Source organism: Syngnathoides biaculeatus, chromosome 4 (genome assembly GCF_019802595.1).
Source record: "Syngnathoides biaculeatus isolate LvHL_M chromosome 4, ASM1980259v1, whole genome shotgun sequence".
In the NCBI taxonomy this organism is placed as follows: Eukaryota; Metazoa; Chordata; class Actinopteri; order Syngnathiformes; family Syngnathidae; genus Syngnathoides; species Syngnathoides biaculeatus.
In genome coordinates, this window is record NC_084643.1 from 16753497 (window position 1) to 16771937 (window position 18441).

The 18441-nt window shown below is 40.1% G+C and overlaps 1 protein-coding gene and 1 pseudogene across 2 annotated transcripts; one reads left to right on the top strand and one right to left on the bottom strand.

The window, feature by feature from the left end:
* Positions 1 to 17151, bottom strand: part of LOC133499341 (CCN family member 1-like) — a 48105-nt pseudogene extending 30954 nt beyond the window's left edge.
* On the top strand, positions 1719 to 18415 carry zgc:64051 (leukocyte surface antigen CD53). 2 transcript variants are annotated; one of them, XM_061817266.1, is made up of 9 exons: positions 1719 to 1800; positions 2805 to 2879; positions 4086 to 4274; positions 6416 to 6490; positions 6576 to 6677; positions 7597 to 7707; positions 7827 to 7910; positions 8573 to 8680; positions 17159 to 18415. In XM_061817266.1, the coding sequence occupies exons 2-8, from the start codon at positions 2817 to 2819 to the stop codon at positions 8642 to 8644; spliced, it is 696 nt and encodes a 231-aa protein (XP_061673250.1). In that variant the 5' UTR covers positions 1719 to 1800; positions 2805 to 2816; the 3' UTR covers positions 8645 to 8680; positions 17159 to 18415. The 2 variants fall into 2 exon arrangements, with proteins under 2 accessions (XP_061673250.1, XP_061673249.1); XM_061817265.1 differs by lacking the exon at positions 17159 to 18415 and having other exon boundaries at positions 8573 to 8876.
* The last annotated feature ends 26 nt before the right edge of the window (positions 18416 to 18441 follow it).

An 18441-nucleotide genomic window follows, 5' to 3' on the forward strand; every position in this document is an offset into this window, starting at 1 on the left:
TGGTACTCTGTCATAGGCTTTCTCTAGATCCACAAAGACACAATGTAGCTCCTTCTGACCTTCTCTGTACTTTTCCACGAGCATCCTCAAGGCAAATAATGCATCTGTGGTACTCTTTCTAGGCATGAAACCATACTGTTGCTCGCAGATACTTACTTCTGTCCTGAGTCTAGCCTCCACTACTCTTTCCCATAACTTCATTGTGTGGCTCATCAACTTTATTCCTCTATAGTTCCCACAGCTCTGAACATCCCCTTTGTTCTTAAAAATGGGAACTAGAACACTTTTCCTCCATTCTTCAGGCATCTTTTCGCCCGCTAGTATTCTGTTGAATAAGTTGGTCAAAAACTCCACAGCCATCTCTCCAAATTGCTTCCATACCTCCACCTGTATGTCATCAGGACCAACTGCCTTTCCATTTTTCATCCTTTGTAGTGCCTTTCTGACTTCCCCCTTAGTAATCATTTCCACTTCCTGGTCCTTCACTCTTGCCTCTTCAACTCTTCCTTCTCTCTCATTTTCTTCATTCATCAACTTCTCAAAGTATTCTTTCCATCTATTTAGCACACTACCGGCACCAGTCAACACATTTCCATCTCTATCCTTAATCACCCTAACCTTCTGCACATCCTTCCCATCTCTATCCCTCTGTCTGGCCAACCTGTAGAGATCCTTTTCTCCTTCTTTCGTGTCCAACCTGGTGTACATGTCTTCATATGCCTCTTGTTTAGCCTTTGCCACCTCTACCTTTGCCCTACGTCGCATCTCGATGTACTCCTTTCGCCTCTCCTCCGTCCTCTCAGTATCCCACTTCTTCTTCGCCATCGTTTATCACCTATGGTGTGGAATTATGACGTCGGGAATCATGAACTGCTGGGTGTAGTCTGGGGGCTGGAGGAGTGGAGGCACTGGCTGGAGTATGCTCCCAGTATGCTTGTGCTCGCTCTCCCCACCCCCCTCTTTTCCAGCACCTGTTCTCAATCAGCCATCACCACTACAATTTAAGTCTGCCAGTTTCTCAAGTACTGGCACGGTGAACAACTGGTTAGAGCATTGGCCTCACAGTTCTGAGGACCGGGATTCAAATCTAAATCCCGTCTGTGCTGAGTTTGCATGTTCTCCCCACACATGCGTGGGTTTTCTCCAGGCATTCCAGTTTCCTTCCACATACCAAAAATATGCATTTATTGGAGACTCTAAATTGCCCCCTAGGTGTGATTGTGAGTGTCGCTGTTGTCTGTTTCCATGTGCCATGCGATTGGCTGGCAACCAGTTCAGTGTGTACCCTGCCTCTTGCCCGATGACATCTGAGATTGGCTCACGCACTCCCGCGACCCTCTTGAAGATAAGAACCTCAGTAAATGGATGGATGGATGGATCGACAGTACGCTCTGTCCTCAGGATAGAGATTGAATCAGTTTAGAGCAGTACCAGATATTTTCACCCAGAATTCTAACATCTGTCATAAAATCTCATGGTTGATTATGTCACAGGCAGCAATCATGTCTCACAGAAGAATGAGACTTTACTTCGGTCTGTGTTCAGTCAGATATGATTTGTAGCAGGCTTTTCAGACCCCCTCCCCAAACCTCCGAAAATAATACAAGTCTGCTGTGCTATTTTGCTTTATTCCATGCTGAACTTTCTCACACATAGATTTTCCACCCAATGCAAAGAAAGAGGAAGTAAGACAGTGTTCAAAGCCCCGGGAGGCACAACTCAGTCCTCAGTATGAAGAAAAGGGGAAGTGTAAGCACCAGCAGAGTTCTCAATAAACATTCATAACTGCCTTCTAAACAGGTAAGACCTTGATCATTCACTTTGTCTTGGAATTAGTCACATCATCCGTTAGACTAAGATACGATCTTCATCATACAGTTGTTAAAATTATGTATTTTAAATAAGTGTGTACGCGTTGTACACTGTATCGACTATAAAAAATAGCACTTGTTTTTACTAGCATACACAAAGGAGGAAAAGATGTGCTAAAATAACAGCTGTGACACATTCCTTGAAACATTTCTTGTACTACTATTAGATAAGTATTTTTAGAATACTCACTTTTTTTCTCTCATAGGTTGTCCCAATTATGTTTCAAATTTAAAATTATATATTCTATGTAGGCGGCACGGTGGCTCGGCTGGAAAGCGTTGGCCCCACAGTTCTGAGGTCCCGGGTTTAATCCCAGACCCGCCTGTGTGGAGTTTGCATGTTTCCCCGTGCCTGTGTGGGTTTTCTCCGGGCACTCCGGTTTCTTCTCACATCCCAAAAACATGCGACATTAATTGGACACTCTAAATTGCCCATAGGTGTGATTGTGAGTGCGGGTATTTATCTCTATGTGCCCTGCGATTGGCTGGCAACCAGTTCAGGGTGTACCTCGCCTCTTGCCGTTGACAGCTTGGATAGGCGACCCTTGTGAGGATAAGCGGCTAAGAAAATGGATGGATGAATATTCTATGCACAATAATGCAGTAACCATTTTCACAATTCGCCATGAACACTGGCTAATGAGTTAGGAAGCAATATTTACCTCGAATAATTCATTTAACATTTGTTCAAACATTTCCACATTTGACCAAATGCTTACATATTGAGATTTTAATTGGAAAAATACAACAGTCAATGACCAAAATGTATTCGAAAGACTGTTTCGATTTGCAAACTTGGGAGGAAAGACAGGAAATGAGTCAGAATCACTTCCCTCAAGTGTGACTGTCGATTTGTGAAGACAAACTCAACATCGAACTGCAAAGACACGTCCTCTGTTTGCATTTTCATGATCTTGTGACATTTCTTAACAGAGTCATCACACAATGACCCACGGCTGCCTCAAGTGTTTAAAGTACACCATGTGTGTCGCCAACTTTCTTTGTTTTGTACGTATGTCTCCATGAGTCATCTGTTCTGATGCTGTGATGGCACAAATGTGCCAGAACCAATCCATTTACAAAACACTTAGCCTAATAAGATCATTGTAGTTGTAGTTATTATTCATTAGTGGTATGTTTGTAAGTGTACATACTCAAGATTAAATTCTTCAACTGAATACATCATTCCAGGGTGAAACTCTAGTCATCATAAAGGCATCATTAACACTACACCCTTTTTTTTAACGTTACATTTGAAATTATTACCTCGAATATTGGTCTAAATACTGGTGTTAACAATTAAGCATTAAAAACAATAACAATTAACTTAGACAGACATTAAATAGCATATAAAGTTCAATGGAAAACTGACATTTAAATTACTTGTATACAGTGGTAATAGTTGAGTCTCCAAGCGACCGGGTGTAGGACAGGAGTCCTGAAGGACAGGAGCCCTCAGGACATAAGCCTTTAGCCCTTATTTCAAATGTGGACACGAGCCCTTATCACTCCCAGTATAATCGCAATTGAAAAAAAAAGTACTAAAACTGATTATTGTTTTGGACATTAATTTTTAAACCATATATATTAGCAACCTTTAGCTCTTTTTAAGATGGAGATCAAATAAAGCCCAAATGACAGTCGAAAACAAATCTGTGAGGTCGAAAGTAACATTTAATCCATGACATGTTACAACACGTTTAGGACTGTTCACAAGATGTTGATATTTTAATTATAATTTATTTAGATTTCCTTTACAAACTTTTTAATTGATGTTGAATGAAAAGGATTCATTTTTATTTTTGTTTACCAGCACAATATTGAAGACACAAGAAGTAAAAATTCAGGCAATGAAACGAGCTTTAAATAGAGTATTTTAGACGGTCAACATTTATTTTTTATGTTGAAAATAATTAAGTTGTTTTTTTGTGAGTGTTTGCTTTATTTTATCAGACAAAATAAATACTTAAGGGCTCATGTCCAGATTTGAAATAAGGGTTATGGGGGCTCATGTCCTTAAGGGCCCCCCAGGCAACCTGTACACCCATCAAATTTAGAATGAAACAACTGAGTAACACCAGCTCAGTGAATAAATGCCAAAAACAGAAGAGAATTTTCTGTTTTAGAAAGTTCTGTGGCTAAGTCAGTGCAGAAACTGAAAGCATTTCTACTGAATATGTGCTCCGGACTGAAATTATTTTTATATGGTGTCAGATGTCTGGCGTGGCAGTCCTAGGCTTTGGCGTGTACATGCTGATGAACTTCAAACTGATTGAACTTACACCTTCCTTGGCCAAGTTGAATATAGCAAGCATGTTGCTGATCAGTGGCATCATCATCTCATGTGTTTCCTTCCTGGGCTTCCTGGGAGCGCTGAAGGAGAACCGCTGTCTCCTGCTGACGGTACCACACGCTATATATTTTTTTGTTTTATTATACAAATCGGTTTTGATATGACAAAATAAAATATGCTTGTACACAAAATACCAGGAGAAAAACAGTATTGCAGACCCCAGGTATTTCTAGGTGACAAGGGACCATGCTGCACCGCAAATAGTGAATATCTGCCCATATATATTTTTTAAACCACAAAAAATACGAGCATGGATATAATGCAAACAAATGTTCTTGGGATTGGTGTCCCAAAAATAATATATTTAAAAAAAAATGTAAAAAAGCGGTTTTTTAAGATTTTTTTTCTTTTAGGTATATTCGCAGGCGGCAAATCGCTAGGATGCATCTACTGCACTGTTGAGTCTGTCCTTATAACAGTCCTGACTCATAATGTTTTGAGGTTCTGAAAAGTTACTTGTGTTCCATGCCGCATGTTAAGAACTACACTGCTGTGAAAAATTATTTTCCCCATCCTGATTTCAGTGTTTCTGTTTCTATCACACACAAAGGTTTCAAATCATCAAACCAATATTAATATCACTCAGAGACAACCCAAATAAATACAAAAGTCATCTTTTAAATGACAATTGAATTTATTAAGGCACACGCAAAAAAAAAAAAAAAATCCAAACCTTTCTGACCCTCTCTGAAAAGGTAAATCTCCCAACCCCCGTTGGGAAAGGTGAGTCTGGAAATGGTTACAAAGCCATTTCCAAGGCTTTGGGGCTCCAGCAAACCACTGACATAGTCATTATCCACAATTACGAAAACTGGGAACAAACCTTACCAGGAATTACTCCAAGAGTGCGATGACGACTCATCCAGGAGGTTGCAAAAGAACCTGAAACAACATCAACAAGACCTCCAGGCTTCGGTTAAGGTTAGAGTTCATGACTACCATGAGAAAGACACTGGCCAAAAATGGCATCCATGGGAGAGTTCCCAGGCGAAAACCCCTGCTGTCAGAAAGGAATACAAAGGCTCTTCTCAGATTTGCCAGAAGACATCTTGATGATTCTCAAGACTTTTGGAGAAACATTCTGTGGACTGACGAGTCAAAAATGTAACTATTAGGAAAGTGAAACAGGCTACAGCCTGTTAAATCAGGCATAAAAATGGCACAGCATTTCATAAAAGGAATATTATGCCAACTGTGAAGCATGGTGGGGCAGTGTGATGGTGTGGGTGGGCTTTTCTGCCTCAGGACCAGGAAAACTTGCTGTGATTAATGGAGCAATGAATTCTGTGATGTACCAGAAAATCTGGCCATCAGTTCGTGCCCTCAAACTCAAGAGCTCTTCAGTCATGCAGCAAGTCAACGATTCGAAACACACTAGCAAGTCCACCTCTGAATGGCTCCAAAAAAAATTAAGATTTTGGAGTGGCCAAATCAAAGTCTAGATTAAATCCAATTGAAATGCTCCGTAAATGGGCAGTTCATGCTAGAAAACAATAATTCTGAGTAACCAGTGATAACAACTGAAGTAAATTGCCACATTACAGGTGATTTTCAACACAAGAAACGTGTAGTTTTTTAGACTGGCACAAGAAACAACCCGTACCATGAATCCTTCTTCTAGCAGACAGCAAACAATTCTCTTTAAAAAGGCCACACCTGGGGAATATCTTTCCTATATGAATCTGATACCATTGTCATTTTTAATCTTCCCCTTTTCGCATGCCTCCATGTTGCCGCTGTCCCTGTTTTTTTTCTTATCTGAAGTTCTCAGTCAGTCAATCAAAAAGCGACTATTACTTTTGTTTGTTTACATTATTGGCAGAGGTTGAAAAAGTAATGGCAATGAAAGTGAGGACAAAATTTGCAAATGTATAGTAAGAAGTCACCTCATACTAAACTACAGATCTACTTAAGTACAGTAATGAGGTATTTGAACTATGACACTTCCCAGCATTACCAGTGCCTGTGTGCAAATGATCTGATTTGACTTAAATCTTTGATCCTCTTGTGGAAAAATACCAACATTTCTGGATTTTTATATCCCCCAACATCAGTAACATTAAGGCAAATGCAAAGCAGCAGCAGAAGCAGAATTTGGACAGATTATCCATTGTTTCATTTTGTGCTTCTTCCGTGCAAATGCATGTAGTTGAAAGAATGCCATTAACGTGTTGTGTGTATCTATTGTCAGTTCTTCCTGATGCTCTTCTTCTTGCTGCTGATGCAGCTAACTGCGGCATGCTTGCTTCTCCTGTACGAAAAAGACGTAAGGACACATCCGGAACACTTTTGCACTTCCCTACAGTGTATAAACAATTGTTATGCCAATAATCTACATTTCACCTCATTAGATTTCTGAATGGGTCGAGCGCGATCTGAATGAGGGTTTAAAGGAAGCAAAAGGGAAAAATCCAGGGGACTTCCGCAGTGAGTGGGATCTGGTTCAGAACACGGTGAGATACAAACCAGATAAAACAATGACATACGAAGCTGTGGCACAAAATCTACATGACTGGAACCACGAGATATGTTTTAAACACAAACAAAGTACAAGTTTTCAACTAACATGCCAACAGAGAGAGATTCTGGAGAATGTTTTGAAGACATGGCCGACTTCAAGTTGGCTGTGATGACAGAACTGTGGAGAATCCTTTTAAGAATTCTTCCATGAGTACATGTATGTGTGGAAGAGAAGGCTCCAAGGGGAAAACGTGTCATTTATAGTTTGAATTTTAAATGAGTATTTTGTGACATTTTATGCACTTCTTACCTCAGTCATTCTCAAGACTGATACAGGTACCAAGGAAGTACGCTAGTTTCCTCTTGTGGTACACTTGAGTCACTACCTAAGGTGGCTCGGCAATCGTAGTTAACTTGTAAACAAAATACATTGTACTGTACTGTACTATCTACATTCAATCACAGCGTTAGTGTTCAAAATGTAATGTTACAATAGCTTACTGTATTGGAAGAAAGAAAAATACCTCCCAATTTTGATAAATACTAACCTTTACTTCACCGTATTTTAATGTTTTGTCATGATCGTGGTATTTGGAGAGCTTTTTTTTTTGTACACTGAAGGACTTAAGACCATTCTCATGACGCTGGGTGAGAAGGAGACAACTGTTGGTACAATAATTAGAAAATGGAATAAAGAAATGTCTCTAAATCTTATGCGGTCTGGGGCTCCTCCGATTTTTTTGCTTGCGGGGTTTCATGTAAAAGGTTCAGCATCAGCCCACAATTACACGGGAGAACTTTGTTAATTATTTCAAGAGAACAGGGACCACAGTCACCAAGAAACACATTGCCAACACACTACACCGTAACAGAATACTGCATAATCCTGCATCTGAATGTTTTTTCCCCCAGTTTGATTGCTGCGGGGTGCACAATGTGTCAGACTGGGGAGGCAATGTGCCTGAATCTTGCTGCTTTAAAGATTGTACTGGGCCACCACAGACTCCAGAATACAGATCAATGGTACAGTAGGTCTTCTCAATGAACACTGTGGAGTAGTCTAACGAGAACAATGCGAAAATCAAGTGTCTTCAGTGCTCCTCCCTCCTCAGTTCAGTCCAAAAAGTTTGTCTGTTTTGCAGGGGTGTTTGGACAAGCTGAGATACTGGTTTGAAGACAATTTCCTAAGCACTGGGATTTCTGTCATTTTCCTCTGCATTATTGAGGTAAAAAAATGCATAAAAGTCATTTCTCATATGGATAAAGAATATCAGAAATAAGAATGAAGAAGAACAGATTTAATCAGTTGCATTCATTGTCTTCATGAAAAGGTTTTGGATGAGCTCTTGAACCAACCTGCCAAGTCATTTTTGTTCTTTTTGCAACTAAACTAGTTGGCTACACTAACTAAAACTGATCACCCTGCCAAAACATTTTTTTCTCAGCACAAGAGTTGACTGAACAACTGTAACTTTGCTCACATCTTACATATTAATAAGGCATATAAAATACAGTCAAATTCATGAAAGTGCAATACTGTTGGTATTATAGGAATTTAGGTGAAATTGTAAATTCTAAAATTGACATATTAATGTATATATGAACTGAATGACAAACTGTGATCTATTAAACAGGTGTATCACATTGTAGTGGTACATATTACTTTTTTCTGCCAGATTCGCAGGCCCAGATGGTGGAAGCTGAGTCAGATCAAAGTATCATGTGACAAACGTTAACCTTAGCTAGAATTTGAGTCCTGAAGAGTAGCATTTTATTCAAACAGAAGAAATGCAAAACATAAATGCCAATTGATCGATTGCATGGCTTAAACATGGTTAAAACTTACAGTACAGATGATTATGGTAATTTTTTTTTGTTTTGTTGGCAGGTCTTAGGGATGTGTTTCGCCATGACACTGTTCTGCCATATCAGCAGATCTGGACTGGGCTACAAGTTGTAGAACAGAGAGCACCATGTTGTCATTCAAAATTCAATTGTATGTATTCAGTTGCGTTCATAAAATACTAATGAATTGGCTAAGATTTTTCATTAAAAAGAAAAATCATCCCACTTCCTCCATCACCACATCCCAATATATTGTTCTTTCACATTTATGTCAATCCAGTCTCTGTACTGCTCCTCTGCTTTTATTGACAGTATGCACCTAAAATACATCTCCAGTTTGTCTTCAATCTGTCCCTATTAGCAATTCACTGAAAGTTCATTCTTATTTTATTGCCAGAAAAATTTGTTTTCATCTATTTTCAGTCTTTAGAAATCAACAGAACATGGGTTGATCCTGATCAAAAACACCAGTTTTGATTTTGTGAAAAGAAACATCTATACATGCATTTTCCGAGCCGCTTATCCTCACGAGGGTAGCAGGAGTGCTGGAGCCTATCCCAGCTGTCATTGGGCAAGAGGCAGGGCACACCGTCAACTGGTTGCCAGCCAATCGCAGGGCACATAGAGACAAAACTGTTGCACTCACAATCACACCTACAGGCAATTTAGTCTCCAATTAATGCATGTTTTTTGTATGTGGGAGGAAACCAGAGTGCCCGGAAAAAACCCACACAGGCACCAGGGAGAACATGCAACCTCCACACAGGCAGGCAGGGATTTGAACCCCGGTCCTCAGAATAGTAAGGCAATCAATCTTTTGTCATAATCGTGACACACATTCTATACACTGTGATGTGACCAAACAGACTTCCATGATGGCAATTCTCTCTCTCATAATCAAAATTCAAAGTCTAATCTTCATCTTGAACTCAAAATCCGTGTTGATCTCAAATCCAAAGTGATGCAAGGCTGCCATGTACAACAATCTGTTAGTCATCACAGTGATTTACCAAACTGAATTTCAGAAAAGTAGGCTAAGAGCCTCTTCCACTTGTCCTCGTTGAAAAACTTACCGCATTTTCCGCACTCTAAGGCGCACCTAAGCGCCTTTAATTTTCTCTCTCTGTGCCTTATATATGGATCAGTATTGAGCCGCAACAAGTATCGCAACTACGGTAAGCAGGCGCCGACTCCATTTTCCCATGTAGAAGAAGCAGCTTGCGGTGCATGCTGGGATAAATGACTGCGCAAAGCGTGCCGTTTCATTTCCATTTATGTGTTTGTGTAAAGACCCCAAAATGGCTCAGACTAAGAGACACGCTTACAACGGAGAGTTTAAACTCAAGGGAATCAGTCACGCAGTGGAACATGGGAATAGAGCAGCAGTGAGAGAATTTAATATTGACGAATCAATGGTGCGGAAGTGGAGGGAGCAATAAGGATTTGATGTGCGCCAACTAAAGAAGACTAAACAGAGTTTCCGAAGGAACAAAGCAAGATGGCAAGCCCAGCCTCTACTGTAGCGTCTATTCTATGCACCTTATAATGCGGTGCGGGTTGTATGAAAACAAGTTTTAAAATAGGCCATTCATTGAAGGTGCACCTTATAGTGCGGAAAATACCGTACTTGATTATAAACAGTTGAAATCAAAAGTTTACATAGACTGCAAAAACACATTTAATTTTTGGTGTCATTGTCTTTACTCAAATCAGACTAAACTTATGTTTTAGGTCAGTCAGGATCAACAAAATTAAATTTTGTTAAATGCCACAATAATGAGAGAATTTAATACATTATTTTTTGGATGTTGAAAGTTTACATACACAAATTACTACATCCTTAAAGAACATGGGGAAACCCATATGATGATAAGGTCATGGCTTTGGAAGCTCCCAATTAGTAAGTTGACACTGTGTGAGTTAATTTACGGCACACCTGTATTCAAGTTCACACTTCAAACACTCTGCTTCCTTGTGTTATATCATGACAAAATCAAAAGAAATCGTCCACGAAATCAGAGAAAGAATTGTGGAGTGGCACAAGTCTGGAAAATCCTTGGGTGCAATTTCCAGATGCTTGATGGTGCCACGTTCATCTGTTTAAACAATTATACGCAGGTGTAAACATTAAGGAAATGAAAGGCCACTCACAGAGATTGAATCCATGACTTCTAAAAAAATAAAAATTAAAAAAAGAAATTACGATTTGCAAAAAGACCTCAAGACAAAGAGCTTAACTTCTGGAAACATGTCCTGTGGTCTGATGAAACTTAAGTGGACCTGTTTGGCCATAATGAAAAATGTTACATCTGGAGGAAAAAGGGAGAAGCTTGTGGAACCTGAGAACACCATACCAGCTGTGAAGCATGGAGGTGGCAGCATCATGATGTGGGGCTGTTTTGCTGCAGCACGAACTGGAGCACTTCATAAAGTAGACAGCATTATGAAGAAAGAACATTACATGGCGATATTAAGGCAACATCTCAAGACATCAGCCAGGAAGGTAAAACTTGGGTGTAAATGGGTCTTCCAAATGGACAATGACCCCAAGATTACTGCCAAAATGGTTTAAAAAAAGTGGATTGAGGAGAACAAAGTCATTGTCTTGGACTCGCCATCACATCTGAATCCCATCTAAATATTTGTGGGCAGATCTGAAAACGTGTGCACACAAAGGCAACCGATAAACCTGACTCAGTTACAGCCAGTTCTGTCAGGAGCAATGGGCCAGGATTCAAGCAAAGTACTGTCAGAAGCTTGTGGAATATTACCCAAAACGTTTGTCCCAAGTCATGCAGTTCAAAGCAACTGCGACTTAATACTAAGGAAATGGATTAAACTTTTGAAATTCTCTGTCTCATTATTGTGCCTTTTAACAAACTGAAATAATTTGGGTGATCCTGACTGGCCTGAAACAGAAAAGGTTTCCTGTGATTTGACTACAGTGAGACAAAACAATGAAATGTGTTTTTTTCAGTGTATGCACTTTCTGGCTTCAACTATACGTAAACTGGTGAAAAACTGGAGGAGAGGACCTGGGAACACAATATTGTGCGTCCTGAGGCTGGTCCCAAACCCGGATAAATGCAGAGGGTTGCGTCCAGAAGGGCTCCCGGCATAAAACTGTGCCAGACATATTTGACCGTTCATCAAACGAAGTCAAGAACGGATAGGTCATGGCCCGAGCTTAATACGCTCGTCCCCGGCACGGTTAATCTGCAAGGCGTAGGTAGAAATCCAGATAATGTAGGTTGAAGGCAAAAAAAGAGGAGGAAAGCGGCTTAGTCGGCAGAAGAAGAAGAGGAATGCACAGACCCGACAGCTGTGTGTAGGGACTTTGTATGTTGGGACTATGACAAGAAAAGCTCAGGAGTTAGTTGACATGATGATTAAGAGAAAGGTTGATATATTGTGAATCCAAGAGAGCTAGTCGAAAGGGAGTAAGATTAGAAGTTTAGGTGCAGGGTTTAAATTATTTGATCATGAGTAAATGGGAAGAGAAATGGAGTAGGAATTATTTTAAAGGAAGAGCTGGCGAGGAATGTCTTGGAGGTGAAAAGCATTTCAGATCGAGTGATGAGACAAAAATTTGAAATTGAGGGTGTTATGTATAATGTGGTTAGTGGCTATACCCCACAGGTAGGATGTGACCTCCAGATGAAAGAGAAATTTTGGAAGGAACTAGACGAAGTAGTCCTGAGCATCCCAGAGAGAGAAAGAGTTGTGATTGGTGCAGATTTCAAAAGGACATGTTGGCGAAGGAAACAGGGGCGATGAAGAAATGATGGGTAAGTACGGCATCCAGCTAAGGAACTTCGAGGGTTAGATGGTGGTGGACTTCGCAAAAAGGATGGAATTGCAGTGAACACCTATTTCCAGTAGAGACAGGAACATAGAGTGACCTACAAGAGCGGAGGTAGGAGCACGTAAGTGGATTATATTTTGTGCAGACAATGTAATTTGAAGGTTACTGACTGTAAGGTAGTGGTGGGGGAGTGTAGCTCGACAGCATAGGATGGTGGTGTGTAGGATGACTCTGGTAGTGGGTAGGAAGATTAAGAAGGCAAAGGTAGAGCAGAGAATCAGGTGGTGGAAGTTGAGAAAGGAAGAATGTTGTGTGGCCTTTCGGAAAGAGGTAAGACACACTTTAGACGGACAGGAAGAGCTCCCAGAAGATTGGAATACGACTGCCAAGGTTTTCAGAGAGGCAGGCGGGAGAGTACTTGGTCTTCTGGTAGGAAAGGGGAGAAGGAGACTTGGTGGTGGAACCCTAAAATACAGGAAGTCATTCAAGGAAAGAGATTAGCGAAGAAGAAGTGGGACAGGGAGAGGACTGAGGAGAAGCGAAAGGAATACATTGAGATGTGACGTAGGGCAAAGGTAGAGGTGGCGAAGGCCAAACAAGAGGAATACAAAAGATGCTGTATGATGATGCTTGTTGGATACAAAAGAAGGAGAAAAGGATCTCTACAAGTTGGCTAGACAGAGGGATAGGGACGGGAAGGATATGCAGCAAGTAAAGGTGATTAAGGATAGCACTGGAAATATGTTGACTAGTGCCAGTAGTGTGCTAAGTAAAATGGAAAGAGTACTTTGAGACGTTAATGAATGAAGAAAATGGGAGAAAAGGAAGAGTAGTGTGAATGACCGGGAAGTGGTAATGATTAGTAAGGGGGAAGTTAGAAAGGCACTACAAAGGATGAAAAATGGAAAGGCAGTTGGTCCTGATAACATACCTGTGGAGGTATGGAAGTATGAGGGCAGCAGAACAGCGGTGAGATGCTCCGTTGGTTTGTAAAAAGAATTTAAGGTGGTGGTGGGACTGCATCAGGGATCTGATTTGAGCCCTGTCCTGTTTGCGGTAGTAATGGATAGGCTGACAGATGAGGTTAGACTGGAATCCCCTTGGACCAGGGTATTTGCAGATGATATTGTGATCTGCAGTGAAAGAAGGGAGCAGGTAGAGGAACAATTAGAAAGATGGAGGCACCCACTGGAAAGGAGAGGAATGAAGATTAGTCGAAGATATATGTACGAGAATGAGAGGGGTGGTGGGGGAAGAGTGTAACTCGAGGGAGAAGAGATAGCGAGGGTGAATGACTTCAAATACTTGGGGTCAACAATCCAGAGCAATGGAGAGTGTGGTAAGGAAGTGAAGAGATGGGTCCACGCGGGGTGGAACTTTTGGAGGAAGGTGTCTGGTGTTCTACAGTGAAGAAAATAAGTATTTGAACACCTTGCGATATTGCAAGTTCTCTCACTTAGAAATCATGGAGGGGTCTGAAATTTTCATAGTAGGTGCATGTCCACAGTGAAATGGATCATTTAAAGAGAAAAATCCAGAAATAATGTATGAATTTTTTTCAATGATTCATGTGTGTGATACAGCTGCAAGCGAGTATTTGAACACTTGTCTATCAGATAGAATTCTGGCCCTCAAAGACCTGTTAGTAAGTAAGTAAGTTTCTTTCGGCTTGTCCCTTACGGGGTCGCCACAGTGTATCATCTCAAATGAACGCACATATATGTTTGGCACAATTTTTACGCCGGAAGCCCTTCCTGACGCAACCCTTCTCAGGGAGTGGAGGCCCCAGTGGGATACGAACCCACAACCCCTGGTTTACCAAACCAGTGCTCTAACCACTGAGCTACAGGGCCTCTCTCAAAGACCTGTTAGTCCTCCTTTAAAATTCCACATCCACACAGCTGGAAAGGGCGATAAGAGAAATTGCCAAGTAGATTGGTGAAAAAAGGTCCACTGTTGGAGCAATCATTAGAAAATGGAAGAAGCTAAACATGACGGTCAATCTCTATCGGAGTGGCACCCAATGCAAGATATCACCTCGTGCGATATCCTTAGAAAGGTGAGGAATCAGCCCAGAACTACACGACAGGACTTGGTCAATGACCTGAAAAGAGCTGGGTTAGGGTCACCGTTTCCAAGGTGACTGTTGGTAATACACAAAGACGTCATGGTTTGAAATCATGCATGGCACGGAAGGATTCCCCTGCTTAAACCAGCACATCAAGGCCGGTCTTAAGCTTGCCAATGACAATTTAGATAATACAGAAGAGTTATGGGAGAAATTTTTGTTGTCAGATGAGAACAAAATGGAACTTTTTGCCCATCATTCCACTAACTGTGTTTGGAGGAAAGTGAATGATGAGTTCTATCCCAAGAACACCATCCCTCCTGTGAACCGTGGGGGTGGTAGCATCATGCTTTTTTTTTTTTTTCTGCACATAGGACAGGACGACTGCACTGTATTAATGAGAGGATGACCGCAGCCATGTATTGTGAGATTTTGGGAAATATCCTCTTTTCCTCAGTCAGAGCATTGAAGATGGGTCGTGGCTGGGTCTTTCAACATGACAATGGCCCGAAGCACACAGCCAGGAAAACCAAGGAATGGCTCCGTAAGAAGCATGGCAGGGTTCTGGCGTGGCCTCGCCAGTCTCCAGACCTAGACCCAAAAGAAAATCTTTGGAGGGAGCTGAAACCCCATGTTTCTCAACGACAGCCCAGAAACCTGACTGGTCTAGAGAAGATCTGTGCGGAGGAGCGGGCCAAAATCCCTCCTGCAGTGTGTGCAATCCTGGTGAACAACTACAGGGAAATGTTTGACCTCAGTAAAAGCAAACAAAGGCTACTGTACCAAATATTAACATTGGTTTTCTCAGGTGTTCAAATACTTATTTGCAGCTGTACCACAGAAATAAATCGTTAAATTATACATTGTGATTTCTGGATTTTTCTTTTTAGATTATTTCTCTCATAGTGGACATGCACCTATGATGAAAATTTCAGATGCCTCCATGATTTCTAAGTGGGAGGACTTGAAATATAGCAGGGTGTTCAAATATTTATTTTTCACTGTATGTGACAGAAGAGTCTCCACTAGGATGAAGGGCAAAGTTTATAAAACAGTGGTGAGGCCGGCCATGATGTATAGATTAGAGACGGTGGCACTGAAGAAACAACAGGAATCACTGGAGGTAGCAGAAATGAAGATGTTTAGGTTTTCGCTTGGTGTGAACCGGTTGGATAGGATTAGAAATGAGCTCATTAGAGGAACAGCCAAAGTTCGATGTTTAGGAGACAAGGTTTGCGAGAGCAGACTTCGATGGTTTGGACATGTCCAGTGGCGCGAGAATGAGTATATTGGTAGAAGGGTGCTGAGGATGGAGCTCCCAGGCAAAAGAACAAGAGGAATACCAAAGAAAAGGTTGATGACTGTTGTGAGGGAGGACATGAAGACTGTAGATGTTAGAGAGGAAGATGCACGAGATGGGCTTAGATGGAAAAAAATGACACGCTGTAGCGACCCATAAGAAGAAGAAGACCCCTACTTAAATATATAAATATATATTTTTTGGCATATTGAATGGAGTTCTATTCATATAAAATTATAAATTAAAACGGTATACATATGTGTAAACATCAACTGTAGATCTGTGCCAGTAAATGGTTGGATTGCAGTTTACGAATGCAAACATTGTAGGTAAATTCCACTCATGGCTTAGTATTCAAAGAATTAGTTGGACGCGCCAAGTGTGAAAGGCTGAGGAATAAATTACAGCTCGTGTCAAACTACTGACTTGTGTTATGCCCCAATAAGTAATAATAAGTCATGTTCTGCTGCTACGGCCGACAAGGTTTATCATCCGCCAAGTGACTGCTGTAGCAATTTTGCCTGGGACTATAAAACAATTTAATAGACATCCATGCCAATCAATTGCGCACCCAGTTTTGTCCATAGAAGCTTAAAAGGGCTTGATTCCGACACTTAGATGAGTGGAAAAATGCAATTAACCAAAATAGAATGAAAGACGCTTATGTAACAGATGAATTTATTCATTTTTAGAAAAAAATCTTTAAAAAACTAAGACTTTCAATACACTTTGCAATAATTTTGTTCTTTTTTGAAACCATCACACAAAAACATACTTTTTTGTATTTAAAAAAACAATGAAAACAAACTAACTGTACACAGCAGAATATACCATTTATTGCAAACTGAACATCCCTGGCACCCAAGAAAATAAAGTACTGTAAATTAACCTACAGATATGAAAAGCCTATTTTTGTTATAACCCTCCTTTTGTCCACCATTTTTTTTCCTCTTTGAACATAGTCACATAATAGTCTTCTGCTAAATAAAAAAAGTTCAACATTTCAAAGAAACCTTGGACTGATATTGTAATAGTTAAAGTATTGCTCATCTTGCATTATGGACATTTTCAAAAGCTTGTATTATAGCTATTTCTGAAAGACAAACAACAGTATTACAACTTTTCAATGTGATGTAATTTACAAAATTATTGTGTAAAGTCACAAACATTTCAGGTTAACTTAGAGCTCACGACGTTGAGAGCAAATACCGTCAAAAGACATAGTTCAAATTAAGAGTACGAGCAGCAGTACCAATAGCTTTCAAAAGCATTCCTCTGTTTAGGTTGTAAAGAGTGATCGACATCGCACGTAAACATACAGTAGTGAGAAAGTGTTTGCCTCTTCTTTTTTGTGTCTGTGCGCATATCACATTTAAATGTTTTCCATCAAAATTAATTTAGTCAAAGACAACACAAGTAAACACAAAATGCATTTTTTTTTTTTTTTTAAATGAAGGTTACTGGAGGAAAAAAATCCAAACCAACATGGCCCTGTGTGGAAAAAGTGAGTGCCCCCATAAACCTAACAACTGGATGGGTGACCCTGAGCAGCAATAATGGCAATCAAGTGATGGTGATAACTTGGAATGAGTTTCTAACAGTGCTGGAGTGTTTTGAAACATTGTCCTGCTGAAGAAGCCAAGTTCACTTCAGCTTGAGATTCGCAGACAGAGGGCTGGACATTCTTCTTCAGGATTTTTTGGAAGAGAGCAGCATTCATGGTTCCGTTTATCATTAAAGGTTTTCCAGGTCCTAAAGTAGACCTAAAACACTCCCAGATCATCACACTCCCACCACCATATTTGACTGTTAGTATGTTCTTCCATAATGCGGTATTACAGTTTTATGCCAGATGTAATGGGGCAGTCCTTCACAAAAAATTTCCAAAATGTCTCAGCCTCTTTCTTATGGTGGAGCCATGATCACCAGGCTTAATTGAGGCAAGTGAGGCCTGCAGTTCTTTGGACAATGTGATGTATTTAGTGACCTCTTGGATGAGACATCGCTGCGCTCTTGGGGGTAATTTACTACTACTACTCCCAAGAAGCTTCACCACTTCTATTGTGTGAATAACAGCTCTCACTATGGAACAGTGGAGTCCCAATCTTTTAAAAATACATTTAAAGCCTTTTCCACAGTAATAGATTTCAATTACATTATTTTTCATTTGTTCCTAAATTTATTTGTATCTTGGAATAATGTTAAGCTTTTGAGGATCTTTTAGTGTATTTGAAGTTGTTTAATTTCTTGCTCAAAAACAAGTGTGGGAGTATGAGGCTTGAGTGTGGCTAGAAAAATTGAACTCGGGTATGATAAACCATTGTTTTAACAGGGAACAAACTTTCAAAAAGGGTCTTGTGGGGTTTTTCCCCCCTCCCTTCATAATAATTAAAAAACTGCATATTGTGTGTCTTGTGTTGTATTTGACTATTTCAAATTAATTGTGATGGGGAACTAGTGAGAAAAAATGCAAAACAAAAACAAAACGAAAAAAAAAATTCTGGAAATTTGCAACTTTTTCACACCACTGCTAAAACAGGCTAAATTACTCGTACGCTTCATTTAAAGAGCCACAATAATCAATGAAATACCCTAATTACTGAAAAAAATAAAAACAGGCAGTGTTTTTGTGCTTCAACAGTGTTAAACACGAATTGAAAGTAATTTTTTTTCCATTAGTGTCTGTGTGTGTGTGTGTATATATATATATATATATATATATATATATATATATATATA

What these genes read in the sequence shown, in the direction of transcription:
- zgc:64051 (XM_061817266.1), top strand. Translation starts at nt 2,817, where the DNA reads ATGACCCACGGCTGCCTCAAGTGTTTAAAGTACACCATGTGTGTCGCC. An exon ending in TCGCCAACTTTCTTTGTTTT is followed by an intron (nt 2,880 to 4,085) that starts GTACGTATGTCT and finishes ATATGGTGTCAG; the next exon opens with ATGTCTGGCGTGGCAGTCCT. An exon ending in CTCCAGAATACAGATCAATG is followed by an intron (nt 7,708 to 7,826) that starts GTACAGTAGGTC and finishes TCTGTTTTGCAG; the next exon opens with GGGTGTTTGGACAAGCTGAG.